Source organism: Oncorhynchus mykiss, chromosome 5 (assembly GCF_013265735.2).
Source record: "Oncorhynchus mykiss isolate Arlee chromosome 5, USDA_OmykA_1.1, whole genome shotgun sequence".
In the NCBI taxonomy this organism is placed as follows: Eukaryota; Metazoa; Chordata; class Actinopteri; order Salmoniformes; family Salmonidae; genus Oncorhynchus; species Oncorhynchus mykiss.
The window spans coordinates 10,984,684-11,005,434 of record NC_048569.1 but is presented as its reverse complement, the minus strand read 5'-3'; the positions used below and the strand labels follow the sequence as shown (position 1 = coordinate 11,005,434).

At 42.6% G+C, this 20,751-nt stretch overlaps 1 protein-coding gene across 1 annotated transcript; it reads right to left on the bottom strand.

Moving 5' to 3' along the window:
• Nucleotides 1–793: 793 nt before the first annotated feature.
• On the bottom strand, nucleotides 794–20,715 carry depdc1b (DEP domain containing 1B). The gene is made up of 11 exons (XM_021601662.2): nucleotides 20,500–20,715; nucleotides 6,059–6,324; nucleotides 5,005–5,146; nucleotides 4,543–4,670; nucleotides 4,290–4,420; nucleotides 4,108–4,155; nucleotides 3,770–3,910; nucleotides 3,248–3,414; nucleotides 2,909–3,085; nucleotides 2,223–2,408; nucleotides 794–2,115 (listed from the first exon to the last, which is right to left on the bottom strand). Exons 1-11 carry the CDS (start codon nucleotides 20,545–20,547, stop codon nucleotides 1,951–1,953), a joined length of 1,599 nt encoding a protein of 532 aa, XP_021457337.1. The 5' UTR covers nucleotides 20,548–20,715; the 3' UTR covers nucleotides 794–1,950.
• Nucleotides 20,716–20,751: the final 36 nt, after the last annotated feature.

Genomic DNA, 20,751 nt, shown 5'->3' with positions numbered 1-20,751 from the left:
CTCTTATTTATCTCAGTTCACTGGTCACGATGGCAACACCCACCCGTAGCACGCGCTCCAGCAGGTGTATCTCACTGATCATCCCTAAAGCCAACACCTCATTTGGCCGCCTTTCGTTCCAGTTCTCTGCTGCCTGTGACTGGAACAAATTGCAAAAATCGCTGAAGTTGGAGACTTTTATCTCCATCACCAACTTCAAACATCTGCTATCTGAGCAGCTAACCGATCACAGCAGCTGTATATAGTCTATCGGTAAATAGCCCACACAATTTTCCTACCTCATCCCCATACGGTTTATATTTATTTACTTTTCTGCTCTTTTGCACACCAATATCTCTACCTGTACATGACCATCTGATCATTTATCACTCCAGTGTTAATCTGCAAAATTTTAATTATTCGCCTACCTCCTCATGCCTTTTGCACACAATGTATATAGACTTTTTTTTCTCTACTGTGTTATCGACTTGTTAATTGTTTACTCCATGTGTAACTCTGTTGTCTGTTCACACTGCTATGCTTTATCTTGGCCAGGTCGCAGTTGCAAATGAAAACTTGTTCTCAACTAGCCTACCTGGTTAAATAAAGATGAAGAAAAAAAAAACATTACAATAATAGGAGAGGTTAGCATTTCTGGGGGTGTGATATTTGTGCATCTGTAACTTTCATCATTATTCACTATCAATAATCATGGTAGCATCCACATTAATGTAGAAGTGTTTAGAAACATTCTATTCTTCATATTTACAATAAAAGTGACTCCAAAATGACAATACATTATTTACCATTCATTTCTATTGGGCACAGAATAATCTGAAACAACCAAAACGAACAGCAAATGCATTCAACAAATGTGTAGTCACAAGCTTGACGTAATCATTGCGTGCTTTGAATATGGGACCAAATACTAAACGTGACTACTTTAATACACGTGAATTTGTTCCAATACTCTTGGTTCCCTAAAATGGCATGAAAATACACTCACATTTTTAGCCGACAGTCTGCACTTTAACCTCAGTCATTGTATCATTTAAAATCCAAAGTGCCGCAGTAAAGAGCCAAAACAACAACAAATGGTCACTGTCCCAATTGGTTTGGAGCTCACTGTAAATGGCCAATTGAAATGCATGACGCCAAAAAAAAAAATTGTGTTCACTTGGTGGGGAAAAAAAACATGGGCCTCCCGAGTGGTGCAGCGGTCTAAGACACTGCATCACAGTGCTAGAGGCGTCACTACAGACCCAGGTTTAATCCGGGGCTGTATCACAATCAGCTGTGATCGGAAGTCCCATAAAGCGGCGCACAATTGGCCCAGCGTCGCCAGGGTTAGGGGAGGGTTTGGCACATCACGCTCTAGCGACTCCTTGTCACGCGCCTGCAGGCTGACCTGGTCGTCAGTTGAACGATGTTTCCTACAACACATTGGTGCGGGTGGCTTCCGGGTTAAGCGGACGGGTGCTAAGAACCATGTTTCGGAGGACGCATGACTCGACTTTCACCTCCCGAGCCCATTGGGGAGTTGCAGCGATGAGACAAGATCGAAATTGGGGAGAAAAAGGGGGTAATTTTTGTTTCATTTTTAAAAACCAGTTTAAACATGGCACACACATTTCTAATTCTACCTGTAGTGACCAATTCTATGGACCTGTTATGCATGATAATTTCCAGTCACTGTTTAATTGGCTAACACAAGCTGCCCTTTATGGATTCCTAGCATCCTCTTCTTAGTTTAACAGTAGTTTCTACTATACTTCTCTTTTTAGTTTAACAGTAGTTTCTAGTATAGTAAGTCAAATTGGCAACACTATTCCATCTATTGCCACTTTACCCCTGTGAATTCTATTCTCATTGACATGCTGTGGAATAAGCTCCAAACACTCCAACACACATAATCCTCCCTGTCTCCTGGCCACACTGTAGAGGTCAGACGTGCAGAGTCAGAGGTGAGAGTTAGGTCCTAAAGCTCCAACTCCTTTGGAAAGGCTGGAATGGTTTCTTTAGGGTTAGGAGCATGAGCTGGGGTTTGAGCCGTGGTGCTTTCTCTGGTAAGACGGCAGCCTTGCTCTCCGCTGTGGGGAACCGCCTGCGGTAGATCTCCGGATAGGACTTCTGGAACTGAAGAATGGTAAGACGATTAGTTTACAGAGCGCCAGTAGGCTGGAGTTTGATCAATCCTGCCCTAGCAAAGTTAATATAGGGAAAGAGTTCTTCTTCGAGTGTACCTGCTTGAGTCTCTTCCTCTTGTCCTTGGCTGAGAGCTCAGTGTCGGCGATGAGGCCCTCCAGCAGCTCCTGCATGGGCCCCTGGGAGCTGGAGACTCTCTGCTCCTCAAACTCTGCCCTGCTAATCTTCCTGCAGTACGACGGAGACACCAGGGAGGCGTCTGTATCGGCACCGGCATACTTTATCTGGGGGTAGAGAAAGTGAGAGATGAAAAATACTTATTGGTCTGGGGTTGATAAGAGGGAGAGGCTGTTAAGAATCCTGCATGTTCAATGAAAATCCATAGAGATTGAGTTGATGTAACTGGTAGGTAAACGTAAATATATAAAAGTGATCATAGTATAGTAAGTCGTGACATTAGATAGCTGTTATTAAATTATCAGTCGCACTTGAACCCAGTATAGTGACAAAGCTTGAGAAATCAAACAATCACCACCACACCAAGGGTGAAACGAAAGCACACCCTTTCACATATCAACATACACCAGTTGACCAGGGTCGTGTTCATTAGGCACCAAATTGAAGAAAACGGGCCTAAAATGGAGAGGAATTATCTGGATTTGTCCCATGAGAAATGCAAATGTTCTTTTTCCATTGCGTGCCCTAATGAACACGACCCAAGACAGGCTGTCAGTGTACTTTCTCTGGGTTTGTAAAAACTACGCTATGACCGAGTCAGGCTGACCTGTACCCTCCTGAGGTGGGAGAGGTGATCATCCACATGTCTGTGCAGGTTAGAGGGCACCCTGAGGACACTGTCGTGGTGCTCCATCATGAAGGTGACCAGCTTGGTGGCCAGAAGCTCGTCCAGGTCCACCTCCTCTGCAGAGCCCAGGATGCAGCGCGAGAATGTCTGCACCATCTGACCACGAACAACAAGTGGGGAGTGAATACAGAAAAATACAGTCACTTACTATGAAGAGCTTTGAAACATAGTGGGAAAATCCATATAACTGCAAGCCCTCCATAACAACGATGGACTCCACCGCAGACTCCATAAGTTACGATGGAAAGTAGTTTGTACCAGGGTGCGTGTTGCTATGGCATCGTTAAGCGGTGGAAGGGCGGGGTTCTGGCAGACCCTGGCCATGAGGCGGAGGAGCAGCTGGAGTCTGCGGCGGTTGGCCGGTGGCAGGAGGAGGCTGCACACCTGGAGGGCCTCTGCTGCCACCTCTTTCTGCTGCAGCAGACCTGGGGGAAGAGATGGCTTGAGGTACACAGGACCTTCCCTGGCATTGCATCTATCCGTCTCTCATGTGGTTGAGATACAATTTTGTTGGACTGTTTATTACAAACCAAATGGTCCACGATTGTTTGCCCAACTTAAATATGGTAAGGCAAGGCTACAGTAAGAGTTCTATGTGGCCCTGAAGTGTTCCGTTTACATTTAGCCACATAACAGCCACAGCGCTTCCTCTTCTACCTCACAAAGTGGCTATAGATCAGATTTTATATATTTAACTGATAACAGAAATAATGCAATGCTTCCTCTTCAGGAGTAGTGGTGTTTTCCACTATCATTGTTGTAAGTTGACACATTACTCACTGAGAATGTTGACAAAGACTTCATAGAGCTGGAAGGTCAATAGGGGCTCTTTGAGTCTCTGGAAGTACTCAGCCACCGTACGGAGCACATCACGCTCAAAGCCTGGGTACATGGGCTGCTTGGTCTCCCTACCGTTGGGCCCTAAAGAAGAGAGAGATTTAAGCCTAACTGTATATACAAAACAAGAAGACCCAAAGCAAACATGAGCAGATGTGTCTTGCTGTATTGGTAAGAGCACAAAACCTTACATACTGCAGCTAATTAGTAACAAAGGTGAACCCAAAGCAGATGTCTAAATGATAAGAGGAGAGGTTTATTATCAGTATAACTTTACTCACAGTTGGCTAGGCACTTCATTGCTGATAGAACCCAATAGGGCATGTCCTCTAGTAATGCAAAACATGAGAAAATATCAAATAAAGTTAGACTAAATTCTAAAATATAGTTTTAGTTGTTAATGTTCATCTTATACAGTAATAGTCATGAGCAATGTTACAGAATGACTGCAAAAGTTACATACCCGCTTTGTTCTTCACAATAACTATTCCTGTTTTATTGACACTGAATACGTTGTGAATTATATGCTTTGCATTCACGTGTTTGGGATCCAACACTCCATCCATTGTCTTCAGACCCAGCACTCTCTGCAAACTAAAACGGTTGTAAAAGGAAAAGCAACGACACACACACACACACACACACACACACACAGTGACCAACAAGCGCAAGTCCATGGTGTGTGGTGGTGTGTGGTTGGATAGCTAGCTACATACTGTGCGATTGTCATTTTCTTCCAGATTTGGTCGACTTGCTTGGGGGTGATGTCACTCCTACGTATGATTTTGCACTCGTGCACCTCTCCAATGGCTATGCTGTGTCTCTTGTTCCACGTCTCTGAGTTCTGAGGAAAATGCAAAACATAGAAAACTGACACCAATGGAAACCTAAAATACGGTATTTTTGTCCCGCTGGGACCACCAATATAAAAGATATATGCACACATAACTTAAGTCACGTTGGATAAAAGTGTCTGCTAAATGGCATTCATTATGTTATTACTAGTACATTTTAACATGTTTCACAGTTTCTAAGGGCGTGAGTATAATAATAATTACTACATATTGTTGTGCCATCTCTAAAATAAAATAATTTAAAAAGGGTCAGTGAAAACAGCAACAGCTAACTGTAAAGTTAAACAGCTGTACTAGCCCTTGGCCTCTCTCAGTATCTCTCACCAGGATCAGAGACTTCATGGGGATCTTCTCTGGCTGCGGCAGTTCCTCGTAGTCGTCCCAGCGGATGAGGCGGGGCAGGTCGCAGTTCTCTGACACTGGGGTCCGCTGGGGCAGGGGCTTCAGGGGGGACGTAGGAGGGAACCTAGGGTCACAGAGGAGGGAAGTCAGGGGTATGAACAAATGAGGACAGACAACTCTGACCGGCAGCCCTTCCACACATTCATGCACATTTAAGGACCACAGGCGTTCAGATGTCTTTATCTGCTCAATATCTCCTTAGACCACATAAAAGCAGACAGGGTCATTTCATGTCATGTGCGCATTGGCCCTTTTTTAAATAAATTTTTACCCCGTTTTCTCCCCAATTTCGTGGTATCCAATTGTTTTTAGTAGCTACTATCTTGTCTCATCGCTACAACTCCCATACGGGCTCGGGAGAGACGAAGGTTGGAAGTCATGCGTCCTCCGATACACAACCCAACCAAGCCGCACCAATGTGCTGCACCAATGTGTCGGAGGAAACACCGTGCACCTGGCCACCTTGGTTAGCGCGCACTGCGCCCGGCCCGCCACAGGAGTCGCTGGTGCACAATGAGACAAGGATATCCCTACCGGCCAACCCCTCCCTAACCCGGACGACGCTATGCCAATTGTGCGTCGCCCCACGGACCTCCCGGTCGCGGCCGGTTACGACAGAGCTTGGGCGCGAACCCAGAGTCTCTGGTGGCACAGCTGGCGCTGCAGTATAGCGCCCTTAACCACTGCGCCGTCACCCGGGAGGCCGCATTGGCCTTTTTTGACACATTATTTTGCCTGCCTACTTCTCTCATAGAGCGTTGGGCCAGTAAGCAGACTGGGTGAAAAACAAATTGTATCTGTCGATGTGGGCTTGAGCATAGCACCTAATTGCTCCTGTAAAAATCACTTTTGATAAGAGCGTCTGGTATATTACCAAAATGTAAATATGCAGCAAAGTAGTCAGCCATGACACCTTAGTACCATGAAAAGCAATGACATTGAAAACACACACAACCCAATAACAGGACATCATTACCTGTAGACTTGACCACTGTCCTCAAAGTCTTCTTTACCATAGCGGCCCTTGACATCCTCAACGACGTGGTTCTTCATGAATTTCCTGAGCAGTTGCAGGGTCTGGTACCGGGTCACCTCTGGCCCAAAGTTATGATTTCGCTTTAGCAGCTCATGTAGCCAATCAACGGCCTCAGATCCAGTGAAGCTGTTGTCATAGCTACGGAAGTATGCCCAGTGTCTTTTCAGAGGCATGCCTCCACGGAAGAGCTTGATAGTTTCATTCCACTGCAGGACAGAGATCCATTCAAGAGTTTTATTTAACACATATTTAGTGTTAGTAATGTGCTATGATGATGATTTACATCCTGTTTTTTAACAAATAGCCTAGCCAGTAACACCACAATCTCTACTTTCACATGGGGCATGTCAAATATAGGCCTAAATAGCAAACTACATTCATATGTAAATACATGCAGGGATATCAGTGGCTTACAATTGGCTCATCCATTCCCCTCCCTTGTAACTATTCCCCAGGTCGTTGCTGTAAATGAGAATGTGTTCTCAGTCAACTTACCTGGTAAAATAACGGTAAAATAGAAAGCTTAGGGAGCACATACTCCTCAGTTTAATACATGAAGCAACAGCTAGAGTGCTAGATCTCTCTATATACACAAACAGTACCAGTCAAAAGTTTGGACACACCTACTCATTCAAGGATTTTTCTTTATTTGAACTATTTTATACATTGTAGAATAGTGAAGACATCAAAACTATGAAATAACACTTTAATTTTTACATGTCACCTTTATTTAACCAGATAGGCAAGTTGAGAACAAGTTCTCATTTACAATCGCTACCTGGCCAAGATAAAGCAAAGCAGTTGACACATACAACAACACAGAGTTACACATGGAGTAAAACAAACATGCAGTCAATAATACAGTAGAAAAATAAGTCTATATACAATGTGAGCAAATGACGTGAGAAAAGGGAGGTAAAGGCAACAAAAAAAAGGCCATGGTGGCGAAGTAAATACAATATAGCAAGTAAAACACTGGAATGGTAGATTTCAGGGGAAAATGTGCAAGGTAGAGATGGGGTGCAAAATAAATAAAGAACAGTAGGGGGAGAGGTAGTTGTTTGGGCTAAATTATAGATGGGCTATGTATAGGTGCAGTAATCTGTGAGCTGCTCTAACAGCTGGTGCTTAAAGCTAGTGAGGGAGATAAGTGTTTTCAATTTCAGAGATTTTTGTAGTTCATTCCAGTCATTGGCAGCAGAGAACTGGAAGGAGAGGCGGCCAAAGGAAGAATTGGTTTTGGGGGTGACAAGAGAGATACAGTGCCTTGCGAAAGTATTCGGCCCCCTTGAACTTTGCGACCTTTTGCCACATTTCAGGCTTCAAACAAAGATATAAAACTTCATTTTTTTGTGAAGAATCAACAACAAGTGGGACACAATCATGAAGTGGAACGACATTTATTGGATATTTCAAACTTTTTTAACAAATCAAAAACTGAAAAATTGGGCGTGCAAAATTATTCAGCCCCCTTAAGTTAATACTTTGTAGCGCCACCTTTTGCTGCGATTACAGCTGTAAGTCGCTTGGGGTATGTCTCTATCAGTTTTGCACATCGAGAGACTGAAATTTTTTCCCATTCCTCCTTGCAAAACAGCTCGAGCTCAGTGAGGTTGGATGGAGAGCATTTGTGAACAGCAGTTTTCAGTTCTTTCCACAGATTCTCGATTGGATTCAGGTCTGGACTTTGACTTGGCCATTCTAACAGTGCAGGTGCATTTATACGGAGACTTGATTACACACAGGTGGATTGTATTTATCATCATTAGTCATTTAGGTCAACATTGGATCATTCAGAGATCCTCACTGAACTTCTGGAGAGAGTTTGCTGCACTGAAAGTAAAGGGGCTGAATAATTTTGCATGCCCAATTTTTCAGTTTTTGATTTGTTAAAAAAGTTTAAAATATCCAATAAATGTCGTTCCACTTCATGATTGTGTCCCACTTGTTGTTGATTCTTCACAAAAAAATACAGTTTTATATCATCTTTATGTTTGAAGCCTGAAATGTGGCAAAAGGTTGCAAAGTTCAAGGGGGCCGAATACTTTCGCAAGGCACTGTATACCTGCTGGTGCTACAGGTGGGTGCTGCTATGGTGACCAGTGAGCTGAGAGAAGGGGGGACTTTACCTAGCAGGGTCTTGTAGATGACCTGGAGCCAGTGGGTTTGGCGACGAGTATGAAGCGAGGGCCAGCCAACGAGAGCGTACAGGTCGCAGTGGTGGGTAGTATATGGGGCTTTGGTGACAAACGGATGGCACTGTGGAAGACTGCATCCAATTTATTGAGTAGGGTATTGGATGGTCCCCGAAGTCGAGGATCGGTAGGATGGTCAGTTTTACAAGGGTATGTTTGGCAGCGTGAGTGAAGGATGCTTTGTTGCGAAATAAGAAGCCAATTGTAGATTTAACTTTGGATTGGAGATGTTTGATATGGGTCTGGAAGGAGAGTTTATAGTCTAACCAGACACCTAGGTATTTGTAGTTGTCCACATATTCTAAGTCAGAACCGTCCAGAGTAGTGATGTTGGACGGGCGGGCAGGTAGCGATCGGTTAAAGAGCATGCATTTAGTTTTACTTGTATTTAAGAGCAATTGGAGGACACGGAAGGAGAGTTGTATGGCATTGAAGCTCGTCTGGAGGTTTAAGAAAGAAGTGCCAGAAGTATACAGAATGGTGTCGTCTGCGTAGAGATGGATCAGAGACTCACCAGCAGCGAGAGCGACATCATTGATGTATACAGAGAAGAGAGTCGGTCCAAGAATTGAACCCTGTGGCACCCCCATAGAGACTACCAGAGGCCCGGACAACAGGCCCTCCGATTTGACACACTGAACTCTATCAGAGAAGTAGTTGGTGAACTAGGCGAGGCAATCATTTGAGAAACCAAGGCTATAGAGTCTGTTGATGAGGATGTGGTGATTGACAGAGTCGAAAGCCTTGGCCAGGTCAATGAATACGGCTGCACAGTATTGTTTCTTATCGATGGCGGTTAAGATATCGTTCAGGACCTTGAGCGTGGCTGAGGTGCACCCATGACCAGCGTAGCGGAGAAGGTATGGTGGGTTTCGAAATGGTCGGTAATCTGTTTGTTGACTTGGCTTTCGAAGACCTTAGAAAAGGCAGGATAGATATAGGTCTGTAGCAGTTTGGGTCAAGAGTGTCCCTCCCTTTGAAGAGGGGGATGACCGCAGCTGCTTTCCAATCTTTGGGAATCTCAGACGACACGAAAGAGAGGTTGAACAGGCTAGTAATAGGGGTTGCAACAATTTTGGCAGATAATTTTTTAAAGAAAGGGTCCAGATTGTCTAGCCCGGCTGATTTGTAGGGGTCCAGATTTTGCAGCTCTTTCAGAACATCAGCTGACTGGATTTGAGATAAGGAGAAAGGCTTGGGCGAGTTGCTGTGGGGGGTGCAGTGCTGTTGACCGGGGTAGGGGTAGCCAGGTGGAAAGCATGGCCAGCCGTAGAAAAATGCTTATTGAAATTCTCAATTAACATGGATTTATCGGTGGTGACAGTGTTTCCTATCTTCTGTGCAGTCGGCAGCTGGGAAGAGGTGTTCTTATTCTCCATTCTACAGTGTCCCAGAACTTTTTTGAGTTTGCGTTGCAGGAAGCAAATTTCTGCTTGAAAAAGCTAGCCTTGGCTTTTCAAACTGCCTGTGTATGGTTTCTAGCTTCCCTGAAAAGTTGCATATCACAGGGGCTGTTCGATGCTAATGCAGAACGCCATAGGATGTTTTTTTTGTGTTGGTTAAGGGCAGTCCGGTCTGGAGAGAACCAAGGGCTATATCTGTTCCTGGTTCTAAATTTCTTGAATGGGGCATGCTTATTTAAGATGGTGAGGAAGGCATTTAAAAAAAATAACCAGACATCCCCTACTGACGGGGTGAGATCAATATCCTTCCAGGATACCCCAGCCAGGTCGATTAGAAAGGTCTGCTTGCTAAAGTGTTTCAGGGAGCGTTTGACAGTGATGAGTGGAGGTCGTTTGACCGCTGACCCATTACAGATGCAGGCAATGAGGCAGTGATCGCGGCAGGGTAGCCTAGTGTTGGACTAGTAACCGAAAGGTTGCCTGTTCAAATCCCCGAGCTGACAAGGTACACATCTGTCGTTCTGCCCCTGAACAGGCAGTCAACCCACTGTTCCTAGGCCGTCCTTGAAAATAAGAATTTGTTCTTGCCTAGTTAAATAAAGGTAAAATAAATAAAAAATAATAATAAAAAAAATATTTAAAAAAATAAATAAATAAAATCGCTGAGATCTTGGTTGAAAAGAGCAGAGGTGTATTTAGAGGGCAAGTTGGTTAGGATGATATCTATGAGAGTGCCCGTGTTTACGGATTTGGGGTGGTACCTGATAGGTTCATTGATAATTTGTGAGAGATTGAGGGAGATTGAGGAGTAGGATAAGGGTACGGCTAAAAGCTATGAGAATTGGTCGTCTAGAACGTCCGGAACAGAGCGTAAAAGGAGGTTTCTGGGGGCGATAAAATAGCTTCAAGGTATAATGTACAGACAAAGGTATGGTAGGATGTGAATACAGTGGAGGTAAACCTAGGTATTGAGTGATGATGTGAGAGATAGTCTCTAGAAACATCATTGAAACCAGGTGATTTCATCGCATGTGTGGGTGGTGGAACTGAAAGGTTGAATAAGGTATAATGAGCAGGGCTAGAGGCTCTACAGTGAAATAAGCCAATAAACACTAATCAGAACAGCAATTGACAAGGCATATTGACATTAAGGAGAGGCATGCTTAGCCGAGTGATCATGAGGGTCAAGTGAGTAGTGAGGTTGGTTGGGGTCACGGCGATTCAGACAGCTAGCAGGGCCATCGGTAGCAGATAGCAGCCGATAAGACAGCTAACGATTAGCGGACCGCAGATGGGCATTCAGGTAACGTCGTGATGGAGGGGCCAGTTGGATAACTCCCTCGGGCAGATAACGTCGGTAGCCCAGTCGAAGGCCAGGTGTGGCTCCGCATCGGCAGTAAAACGGGTCCGGATAGGTGATTGTAGCCCAGGAGTGGCTGATGGAACTCTTCAGCTGGCTAGCTCCGAAATAATTGATGTTTGCTCCGGGATCGACGTAAGCCAATAGTCACACGGATAGCAGCTAGCTAGCTGCGAGATCCAGGTGTAAATATGGAATCAATGTAGTAACCAAAAAAAAGTGTTATACAAATCAAAACATATTTTATATTTGAGATTCTTCAAAGTAGCCACCCAAAGTAGCCGTCCAACTCATCCCAAACCATCTCAAATTGGATTGAAGTCGGGTGATTGTGGAGGCCAGGTCATCTGATGCTGCATTCCATCACTCTCCTTCTTGGCCAAATACCCTTTACACAGCCTGGCAGTGTATTGGGTCATTGTCCTGTTGAAAAACAAATGATAGTGGGACTAAGCGCAAACCAGATGGGATGGCGTATCGCTGCAGAATGCTGTGGTAGCCATGCTGGTTAAGTGTGCCTTGAATTCTAAATAAATCAATTACAGTGTCACCAGCAAAGCACCCCCACACCTCCTCCTCCATGCTTCACGGTGGGAACCACACATGCGGAGATCATCCGTTCACCTACTCTGCGTCTCACAAAGACATGCGTTTGGAACCAAAAATCTCAAATTTGGACTGATCAGACCAAAGGACAGATTTCCACCGGGCTAATGTCCATTGCTCGTGTTTCTTGGCCCAAGCAAGTCTCTTCTTATTGTTGTCCTTTAGTAGGAGTTTCTTTGCAGCAATTCGACCATGAAGACCTGATTCAATCAGTCTCCTCTGAACAGTTGATGTTGAGATGTATCTGTTACCTGAACTCTGAAGCATTTATTTGGGCTGCAATTTCTGAGGCTGGTAACTCTAATAAATGTATCCTCTGCAGCAGAGGTAACTCTGGGTCTTCCTTTCCTGTGGCGGTCCTCATGAGGGCCAGTTTCATCATAGTGCTTGATGGTTTTTGCGACTGCACTTGAAGAAACTTTAGAAGTTCTTGAAATTTTCCGGATTGACTGACCATGTCTTAAAGTAATGATGGACTGTCGTTTTTCTTGGTTATTTGAGCTGTTCTTGCCATAATATGGACTTGGTCAGGACCTGAAGCAAGGATATACCATTTGAAAGGAAACAAGTTTGTGGAAATGTGAAATGAATGTAGGAGAATATAACACATATCTGGTAAAGATAATACAAAGAAAAAACATGCGTTTTTTTGTACCATTATCTTTGAAATGCAAGAGAAAGGCCATAAAGTATTATTACAGTCCAGGCGCAATTTAGATTCTGGCCACTAGATGACAGCAGTGTATGTGCAAAGTTTTAGACTGATCCAATGAACCATTGCATTTCTGCTCAAAATGTTGTATCAAGACTGCCCAAATGTGCCTAATTGGTTTATTGATACATTTTCAAGTTCATAACTGTGCACTCTCCTCAAACAACAGCATGGTATTCTTTCACTGTAATAGCTACTGGAAATTGGACAGTGCAGTTAAATTAACAAGAATTTAAGCTTTCTGCCAATATCAGATATGTCTATGTCCTGGGAAATGTTCTTGTTACTTACAACCTCATGCTAATCGCATTAGCCTACATGAGCTTAACTGTCCCGCGGGGGATACAGCGATCCTGTGGAGGTTAACTGAAATGCTTTCCAGGTGACTGCCTTGCACACTTGGCATTCTCTCAACCAGTTTCATGAGGTAAAGGGTAGCTATTTTGAAGAATTTGTTTAACACTTTTTTGGGTTACTACAGGATTCCATATGTGTTATTTCATAGTTTTTGTCTTCACTATTATTCTACAATGTAGAAAATAGTAAAAATAAAGAAAAATCCTTAAATGAGTTGGTGTGTCCAAACTTTTGACTGGTACTGTAGCTAGATCAGGGATGAGCAACTGGCGGAGCAGCCCCCTTTTGTAGGCCCGCGGACCTATAAAAACATATATAATAATAAATAAATAAATACATTTTTAGGAACTCAGTCGGGGTCTCAACTTACTGTTGACAGTTAGAGTAATAGAATACACAAGGTTCATTTTCAAAATTTAGTTGTGCATCAGCAGTCACTCAATTACCCCCATGTCTGCTAAAAAAAAAGTAGATTCGTAAGTTAGTGTAGCGGCCAGCTATCTAAACTTGTAGAAGAAAATGGTAGAATTAAGGACCGGGGTTTGGCTCATTGATCACCAGTTATCATATCAAAAAACTGCAAACATTTGGTTCCACCCAATGGCAAAATTTCAGGAAATTAGTTATAAAATTGCAACCTTTTCTCTACGCCCCATTGCAAAATGTGTAGAACCGCAAGAAAATAAAATTACATTTTAAAGTTTGGGGAATGTGGGTAATCAGACCCCCTACAGCCCCTCATGATGAGTAAAAAAAAAATTGTGGGCCCCATTCCATCAACGTTGCCCATCGCTAGATCACGGTAATATACACTGTAGCTAGCTAGATGTCGCGACATCAAAAGAAAGCTGCATAGTAACTATGCCTAGATGGAGGACTCTCACGTCTATGGCTAGTTTCCCGGACACAGATTAAGCCTAGTTCTGGACTAAAAAGCCATTTCAATGAGATTCTCCATTGAGCACTAGGACTAGGTTTAATCATTGTCCGGGAAAATGGCTGATAATGTACAAGGATTTAGACTCATGTTGGCACATCTTCAAGACCATGTGTAAAAACTATACAAATGGTAGATTAAATTAGACAAACAAGTCAAGGAAATGCATATTTTAGGTACTTAATCTATCAGGCTTTTATAATATGGGCATTAGGCTACAATTTAAATCAATCCGTGACCATGTTCATTCCCACTACTAGTTAGAAGCAAAACCATTGTTTATAGTGTTTATTTCCTGTCCCCTGGGTTATTAGACTGGCAGCAATTAGACTGGCAGCAATTAAAGTAATCTCCACAAAACGGTTCATTGACCTTCTGTAAATTAGGGTTAGAGACAATTTTGTTGTTCCATTTAATTCTGTGGTTAGACATGTCAATACAAATATGACAGTCTGAGTCAATGGCTGTTGGCCAGGGGGTATCTAACCGTGGTAACGTTGGTTGGAGATTCGCCAGACATTCGGACCTTTAAACTTCAATAGCTCACAAACGTTTTGAGCTGCATAGCTCAGGTTAGGCTCTTTATAAAAAAATATTAAAAAGGTATACAACATTGCACAGGTCTTATTTTTTCGATTTTGACCAGTTTCATAATCACATGGCAAAGGACAATGCAACTGGTTGGGGACCGTCAACAAAGTGCATGATCACAATATTACAATTTCAATAGCTCTTCAACCACGTGATTTACCAATCTTATTTCCACTTTGTATTATTCCTTATATAGAGAGGGGCATGTTGCGCACCCTTTAGTTCTCATAAAACGATTCCTAGATTAAACATATGTATTTATTTATTTTTTAATCCCTTACAACTCATCAGTTCCTTTCATATGTGATGGAGACACCTCAAACCAACTTTGGAATGTTCAAAGGGACAATTGTTGAATTTCTTTTACCTTAATTTATTAGTTACATTTTGTCCTTTGAATTTCAATAGCTCCGTGATCACATGACCTAGGCACTTCAAATCAACTTAGGAATGTTTGTATTATTCACAGGGTAGGGACACACATTGCATGGCTGCCATGAGTTTCTCACAAAAGTAAGACTTTCTACTCTGCAAAGTTGGACCGCCAGGTTTTGGGCATTCTGAATAGTATTGTGTTGAACAGTTTATCAGATTGTCACCTCTTATTTAGACTAATGCAATGCTCATCTCTATAGCCTCTCTGTCAACCCTCTTCAATATGTTCACAATTCTGTTGCTTCAGTGCTCACCCAGAAGGGTACACCATTTTGGCGTCACCATTATGTCTCAATCCGTTTGCAGGCATTCTGATGGGCTGGCATGGGGAGGGAAAATTCTCCCTCCTCTGGGTCCTTACCTGACGTTATGGTATAAAGTAAGGCTGCAGACTGAAGCGTTGGATAAGTTTGCAGGCAGGCTGTATGCAACTTCTTACCCTTGTGCATATTATCTGAATGCTTACAAGACATTTGTTCACTCTATCCTTGGATCCTTAATTTCAAACCACTGGGACCCAAAAATTCCCTAATCCACACCAAAACCTGGGAAAACATCCACTCTCCACCAACTCACCTACAAACCTCTCCATGTCCTGGCTCTTTCTTACCTCTCTGACATGCTGCACACCTAAATACCTTCCTTTTCACCCCCAACACCAGACCCCCAAGGAGACCTTGTCTTCAGTGACTTCAGCTCAGCTGCAGTCCTCTGAAACTCCTGGAACATCCATCATCCATTTGCATATTTAAAACCAGACTGACAAACCATCTCTTCAGACAACACCTATGTTACACTCCAATAATAACCCAGTCCCTTGTTAGATGTTTTGACTACAACCAAAACGTGATCATTTTACTCCAGTGCTGGTCTGCTGGCTTCCTGTTAAGGCTCAATGTTTTACTGTTAACATACAAAGCATTGCATGGACTTGCTTTTACTTATCTCTGATTTGGTCCCACCGTACATATCTACAGTACATATGTTCTACAGTCATAAGACGAAGGCCTCCTTATTGTCCCTAGAATTTGTAAGGAAACAGCCGGAGGCAAGGCTTTCTCCTATTGAGCTCCTCTTTTATGGGATGCTCTGTCGATCCATGTGAGAGACGCAGACTCTGTCTCAACCTTTAAGTCTTTACTGAAGACTCGTCTGTTCAGGAGGTCCTATGATTGAGCGTAGTCTGGCTCAGGGGAGCGAAAGTGAACGGGAAGTCACTGGCGAGAGGAACCACCCTTGCCGTCTCTGCCTGGCCGGCTCCCCACTCTCTCTTGGGATTCTCTGCCTCTGCACCTATTACGGAGTCTGTGTCACTGGTTTGTTCATGCTGTCCTATGTTTTCCCTATAAGGACGTATCACATCATGCCAGGCTTTGCTCGCTACACTCGACTCCCTTGGGTGGGTTGAGTCACAGACGTGATCTTCCTGTCCGGTTTTGCTTACCCTAGGGTTAGTGCGGTAGGGGAGATCTTCCCGGGCTATACTTGGCCTTGTCTCAGGGTAGTAAGTTAGTGGTCTGTTGATTTCCCCTGAGTGGTGTGGGAGCTGTGCTTTGATGTTTATCCTGCTTGATTGGCCCTGTCTGGGAGTCATTTTGGATGGGGCCAGTGTCGCCCAACCCCCACCCGTTTCAGTCTCAAGTATATATCCTACAATAGCCTATGTGCCGGGGGTCTAGGGTCAGTCTGTCCAATCTGGTGTACTGTGTGATCTTAGGATAGGATAATTTGAGGAAGCATACCTAAGGCCATACCGTACACAAGATAGGCATGGGCTCTCAAATTCTCCTATCCTATCTGGTGTACTGTGTGAAGGCTGATTTCATTACCTCAGCTGACCCTCAATTGAGAACAGGTAGAGAGGTTCAGCATTTTCAATTACTTAGGGGCTATTACAGACAAAAGCCTCAACTTCACTGAAAACAAAGTACATTTGACACTATCCCATGTAGTTCCCACAATCCCGCAGAGCTATTACACCTGCCACATCAAGCTGAGGAAGTCAGTCTGGGGTCTGCTGTCTGAGGCCACCTGTTACATCAAGCTGAGGAAGTCGGTCTGGGGTTTGCTGTCTGAGGCAACCTGTTACATCAAGCTGAGAAAGTCAGTCTTGGGTCTGCTGTCTGAGGCCACCTGTTACATCAAGCTGAGGAAGTCAGTCTGGGGTCTGCTGTCTGAGGCAACCTGTTACATCAAGCTGAGGAAGTCGGTCTGGGGTTTGCTGTCTGAGGGCAACAGTGCTCAGGCCTTAAGAGGCTGTGTGACACACAGGCAAGGAAAAAAAACACAAATAGCAGCGGACTCAAATCACAATCAGTGTGGCTTCTTCCAGAGCCTGCCCCTTAGTCTAAGATACGCTAAGTACACCAACATTCATGACTGAGGCAGGGGCAGCTTCATTCCCACTTCTCAATTATAATTTTCGATAGTTACATTTTTTACTTTAGACCAAGGACCTAAGAAAATATGGTGAAAAATAATAAATTTTTCAGAAAACCAAAGGGTGTGCAACGTGCCTCTATGTAAGGAATAATGGACAGTGATGTTGCTAAATCACATGGATACAAATATTTATATAAAAATTGTCTAAGTCAGTGTTCCCCAAACTCAGTCCTCAGGACTCCAAAGGATGCATGGACAGTTTTTTTTTTTGCCCTAGCACTACACAGGTCATTCAAATAATTAAAGCTTGATGATTTGTTTATTATTTGAATCAGCTGTGTGGCAAAAACCAAAACATGCACCCCTTGGGGTCCCGAGGACCAAGTTTGGGAAACAGTGCATTTTGGGGAAACCAAAATCCCACCCATTTGAACAATACAAAGTTGGTTTGAGGTGCCTGTGTGATCGAAGCGCTATGGATTTGATTTTTTTTTTTTTTTTACATTTATTTACAATATACAGTGCTTCCAGAAAGTATTCAGATCCTGAATTCAAAATTGTTTAAATTGAGATTGTGTGTCACTGGTCTACCCACAATAGCCCATAATATCAGTGGGATTATGTTGTGGGATTTTATTTATTTTTACAAATTAGTTAAAAATGAAAAGCTAAAGTATTCAACCCCTTTGTTATTGCAAGCCTAAATAAGTTTTTAAAAAATGGCTTAAGTCACATAACTTGCATAGACTCACTGTGTGCAATGGTTAAACATTTTAATGACTACCTCATGTCTGTACCCCACACATACAATTAATTACCTGTAAGGTCCCTCAGTCGAGCAGTGAATTTCAAACAGATTCAACCACAAAGACCAGGGAGGTTTTCCAATGCATCGCAAAGGGCATCAACAAAAAAAAGCTAACATTGAACATCTCTTTGAGCATAGTGAAGTTATTAATCACACTTTGGATGGTGTATCAATACACCCAGTCACTACAAAGATACATGTGTCCTTCCTAACTCAGTTGCCGGAGAGGAAGGAAACTACTCAGGAATTTCACCATGAGGCCAATTGTGACTTTAAAACAGTTACAGAGTTTAATGGTTGTGATAGGAGAAAACTGAGGATGGATCAACAACATTGTAGTTACTCCACAATACTAACCTAAATGACAGAGGGGAAAAAAATAAAAATATTCCACAATGTGCATTCTGATTGCAATAAGGCACTAAAGTTAAAAAAATTGTGGCAAAGAAATTAACTTTATGTCCTGAACACAAAGCGTTGTGTTCGGGGCAAATTCAACAAAGTACCACTCTTCATAGTTTCAAACATGGTGGTGGCTGCATCACGTTATGGGTATGCGTGTCATCGGCAATAACTATTTTTAATTATTTTCTTTTTTTTTAAATAAATGGAATAGAGCTAAACACAGGAAAAATCCTAGAGGAAAACCTGGTTCAGTCTGCTTTCCACCAGAAACTGAGACAAATGTACCTTTCAGCAGGACAATAACCTAAAACACAAGGCCAAATATACAGTGGAGTTGGTTACCAAGGCGACATTGAATGTTCCTGTATGACCTAGTTACATTTTTTACTTAAATCAACTTGAACATCTATGGCAAGACTTGAAAATGGCTGTCTAACAATGATCAACCAACTTTAATAATAAAGAATAATGTGCAAATATTGTACAATCCAGGTGTGTAAAGCTCTTAGAAAGCTACCCAGAGAGATTCACAGCTGTAGTCGATACCAAAAGGTGATTATAACATTTATCATACTCCTTCTGTATTTCATTTAATATATTTTCAAAAATGGCTAAAAACATGTTTTCATTGTCATTATGGGGTTTAGGGTGAGAGAGAAAAAAATCTATTTAATCCATTTTTAATTCCAGATGTCACAAAATGTGGAATAAGTCAAGAGGTATAAATACTTTCTAAATGCACTGTATATATATATATATATATATATATATATATATATATATATATATATATATATATATATATATATATTTTTTTTTTTAAATATAGGAATCGTTTGAGAACTAAAGGTTGTGCAACATGCCTAAAGAATACTACAAAGTTGAAATGAGGTTGCTAAGTCAAATTGAAAGAGTCATTTTAAAGTTTCAAATATTTATATAAAATCATGAAAGAGCTTTTTTTTTTTTTGCGGAAAATCAAAGGGTGAACAATGTATTTCCCTACATGTGAAAGTTCCAAAGTTGGGTAGAGGTGTCTAGGTCACATAGTCAAGGAGCTATTGAATTTTAATAAATATACATTTAAACATAGAGAATTTTTGGAGAGAACTAAAGGATCAATCAATTAATGTATTTATAAAGACATTTTTACATCAACCGATGTCACAAAGTGCTGTACAGAAACCCAGCCTAAAACCCCAAACAGCAAGCAATGCAGAAGCACATGCCTCTATAGAAGGTATGAATCAAAGGGTGCGTTCATAAATTCACTCTGGCTATGTACTCAAGTTTCAGAGCACTCATCTGAGTGTGCCAGAGCGCAGAACTACTGATGAATTTACGAACGCGGAACACCCGTTGAATATGGCCGGTGTCTGTAAACTTCGGCAAAAAAATATGAAATTGTTGCCAGCAGCACAGTTAGTCACCAAGTAAAATGGTCAGAGTGTCTGGAAGTGTGTCTGGAAGTAGCTATCAAGCTCGCTAACTTTAGCCAGTTCGCTTAGGTGGTTGACTGCTGTTGAGGTCAGAACGCGCAGATCAACCTTACTCCTCAGCAAGATCGTACATTGCGCTCTAAAATCCCGAGAGCTAAACGCTCTCAATTTAAGAACGGACAATCTGACAACGCTCTGAATTTATGAATGCCTAGAGCGCACTCTGGCACTCCAGAGTGAATTTACTAACGCACCCAAAATTGAAATGAGGTTGCTAAAATCATGTGGTTAAAGCTATTGAAATGTGAATGTTGTGATCATGCACTTCGTTGATGGTCCCTAACTAGTTGCCTTGACGGTGCCACAGACTGCCTACACTTTTGCTGTGTGATTATGAGACTCCGGTCGGGGAATTGGGAAAGTAAGACCTGTGCAAAGTTGTACACATTGTTTCTTTCACAAAGAGCCAAACTTGAAGTTCTGACTGGCAAAGATACCAACTTTACCACGGTGAGAAACCTTGCCAGAGAGCACTGGACAGCCTCGGAACGTTCCTTCTTCAACGCTAGCCAGCCAAGAGCAATATCAATAAATAGTTAGCGTTAGCCCAAAAAAACTGTGTTTTATCCGATTAAACGACAATAAGTCTTACAACATAACCAACAAGCCTTTTGACAAATTAACATTGCCTATGCAAATTACCACAAAACTGGCTAGCAAACATTACTAGCGTTGGACATAATCAACTCACCAACTTCGTTGCCCTGTATGGACCCGGTCCGATCATTTTACCTTCCATTCTGGTCCAATAACACACACAAAAGTTACACAACTTTCATAAACGAGAGATTCTACCAAATATTAATGCAGACTATCGTTACTGCTGAAAACATAACATGCCATTGAGAAGCTAGCCTAGCTACGCCTCGCTGACCAACTTTGAATCTCGAGCGTCACATCTGAGCAATGCGATTGGAGCAGAGACAAGCGAACCTGGTCACAT

Excerpts from the sequence above, each read along its gene's own strand:
- depdc1b (XM_021601662.2), bottom strand. The coding sequence starts at position 20,547 with ATGGAAGGTAAAATGATCGGACCGGGTCCATACAGGGCAACGAAGTTG. Across the intron at positions 4,671-5,004 it reads CCATGAAGTCTCTGATCCTG|AACTCAGAGACGTGGAACAA; the intron begins GTGAGAGATACT and ends CATTTTCCTCAG. Across the intron at positions 2,409-2,908 it reads CCCACCTCAGGAGGGTACAG|ATAAAGTATGCCGGTGCCGA; the intron begins GTCAGCCTGACT and ends CTCTACCCCCAG.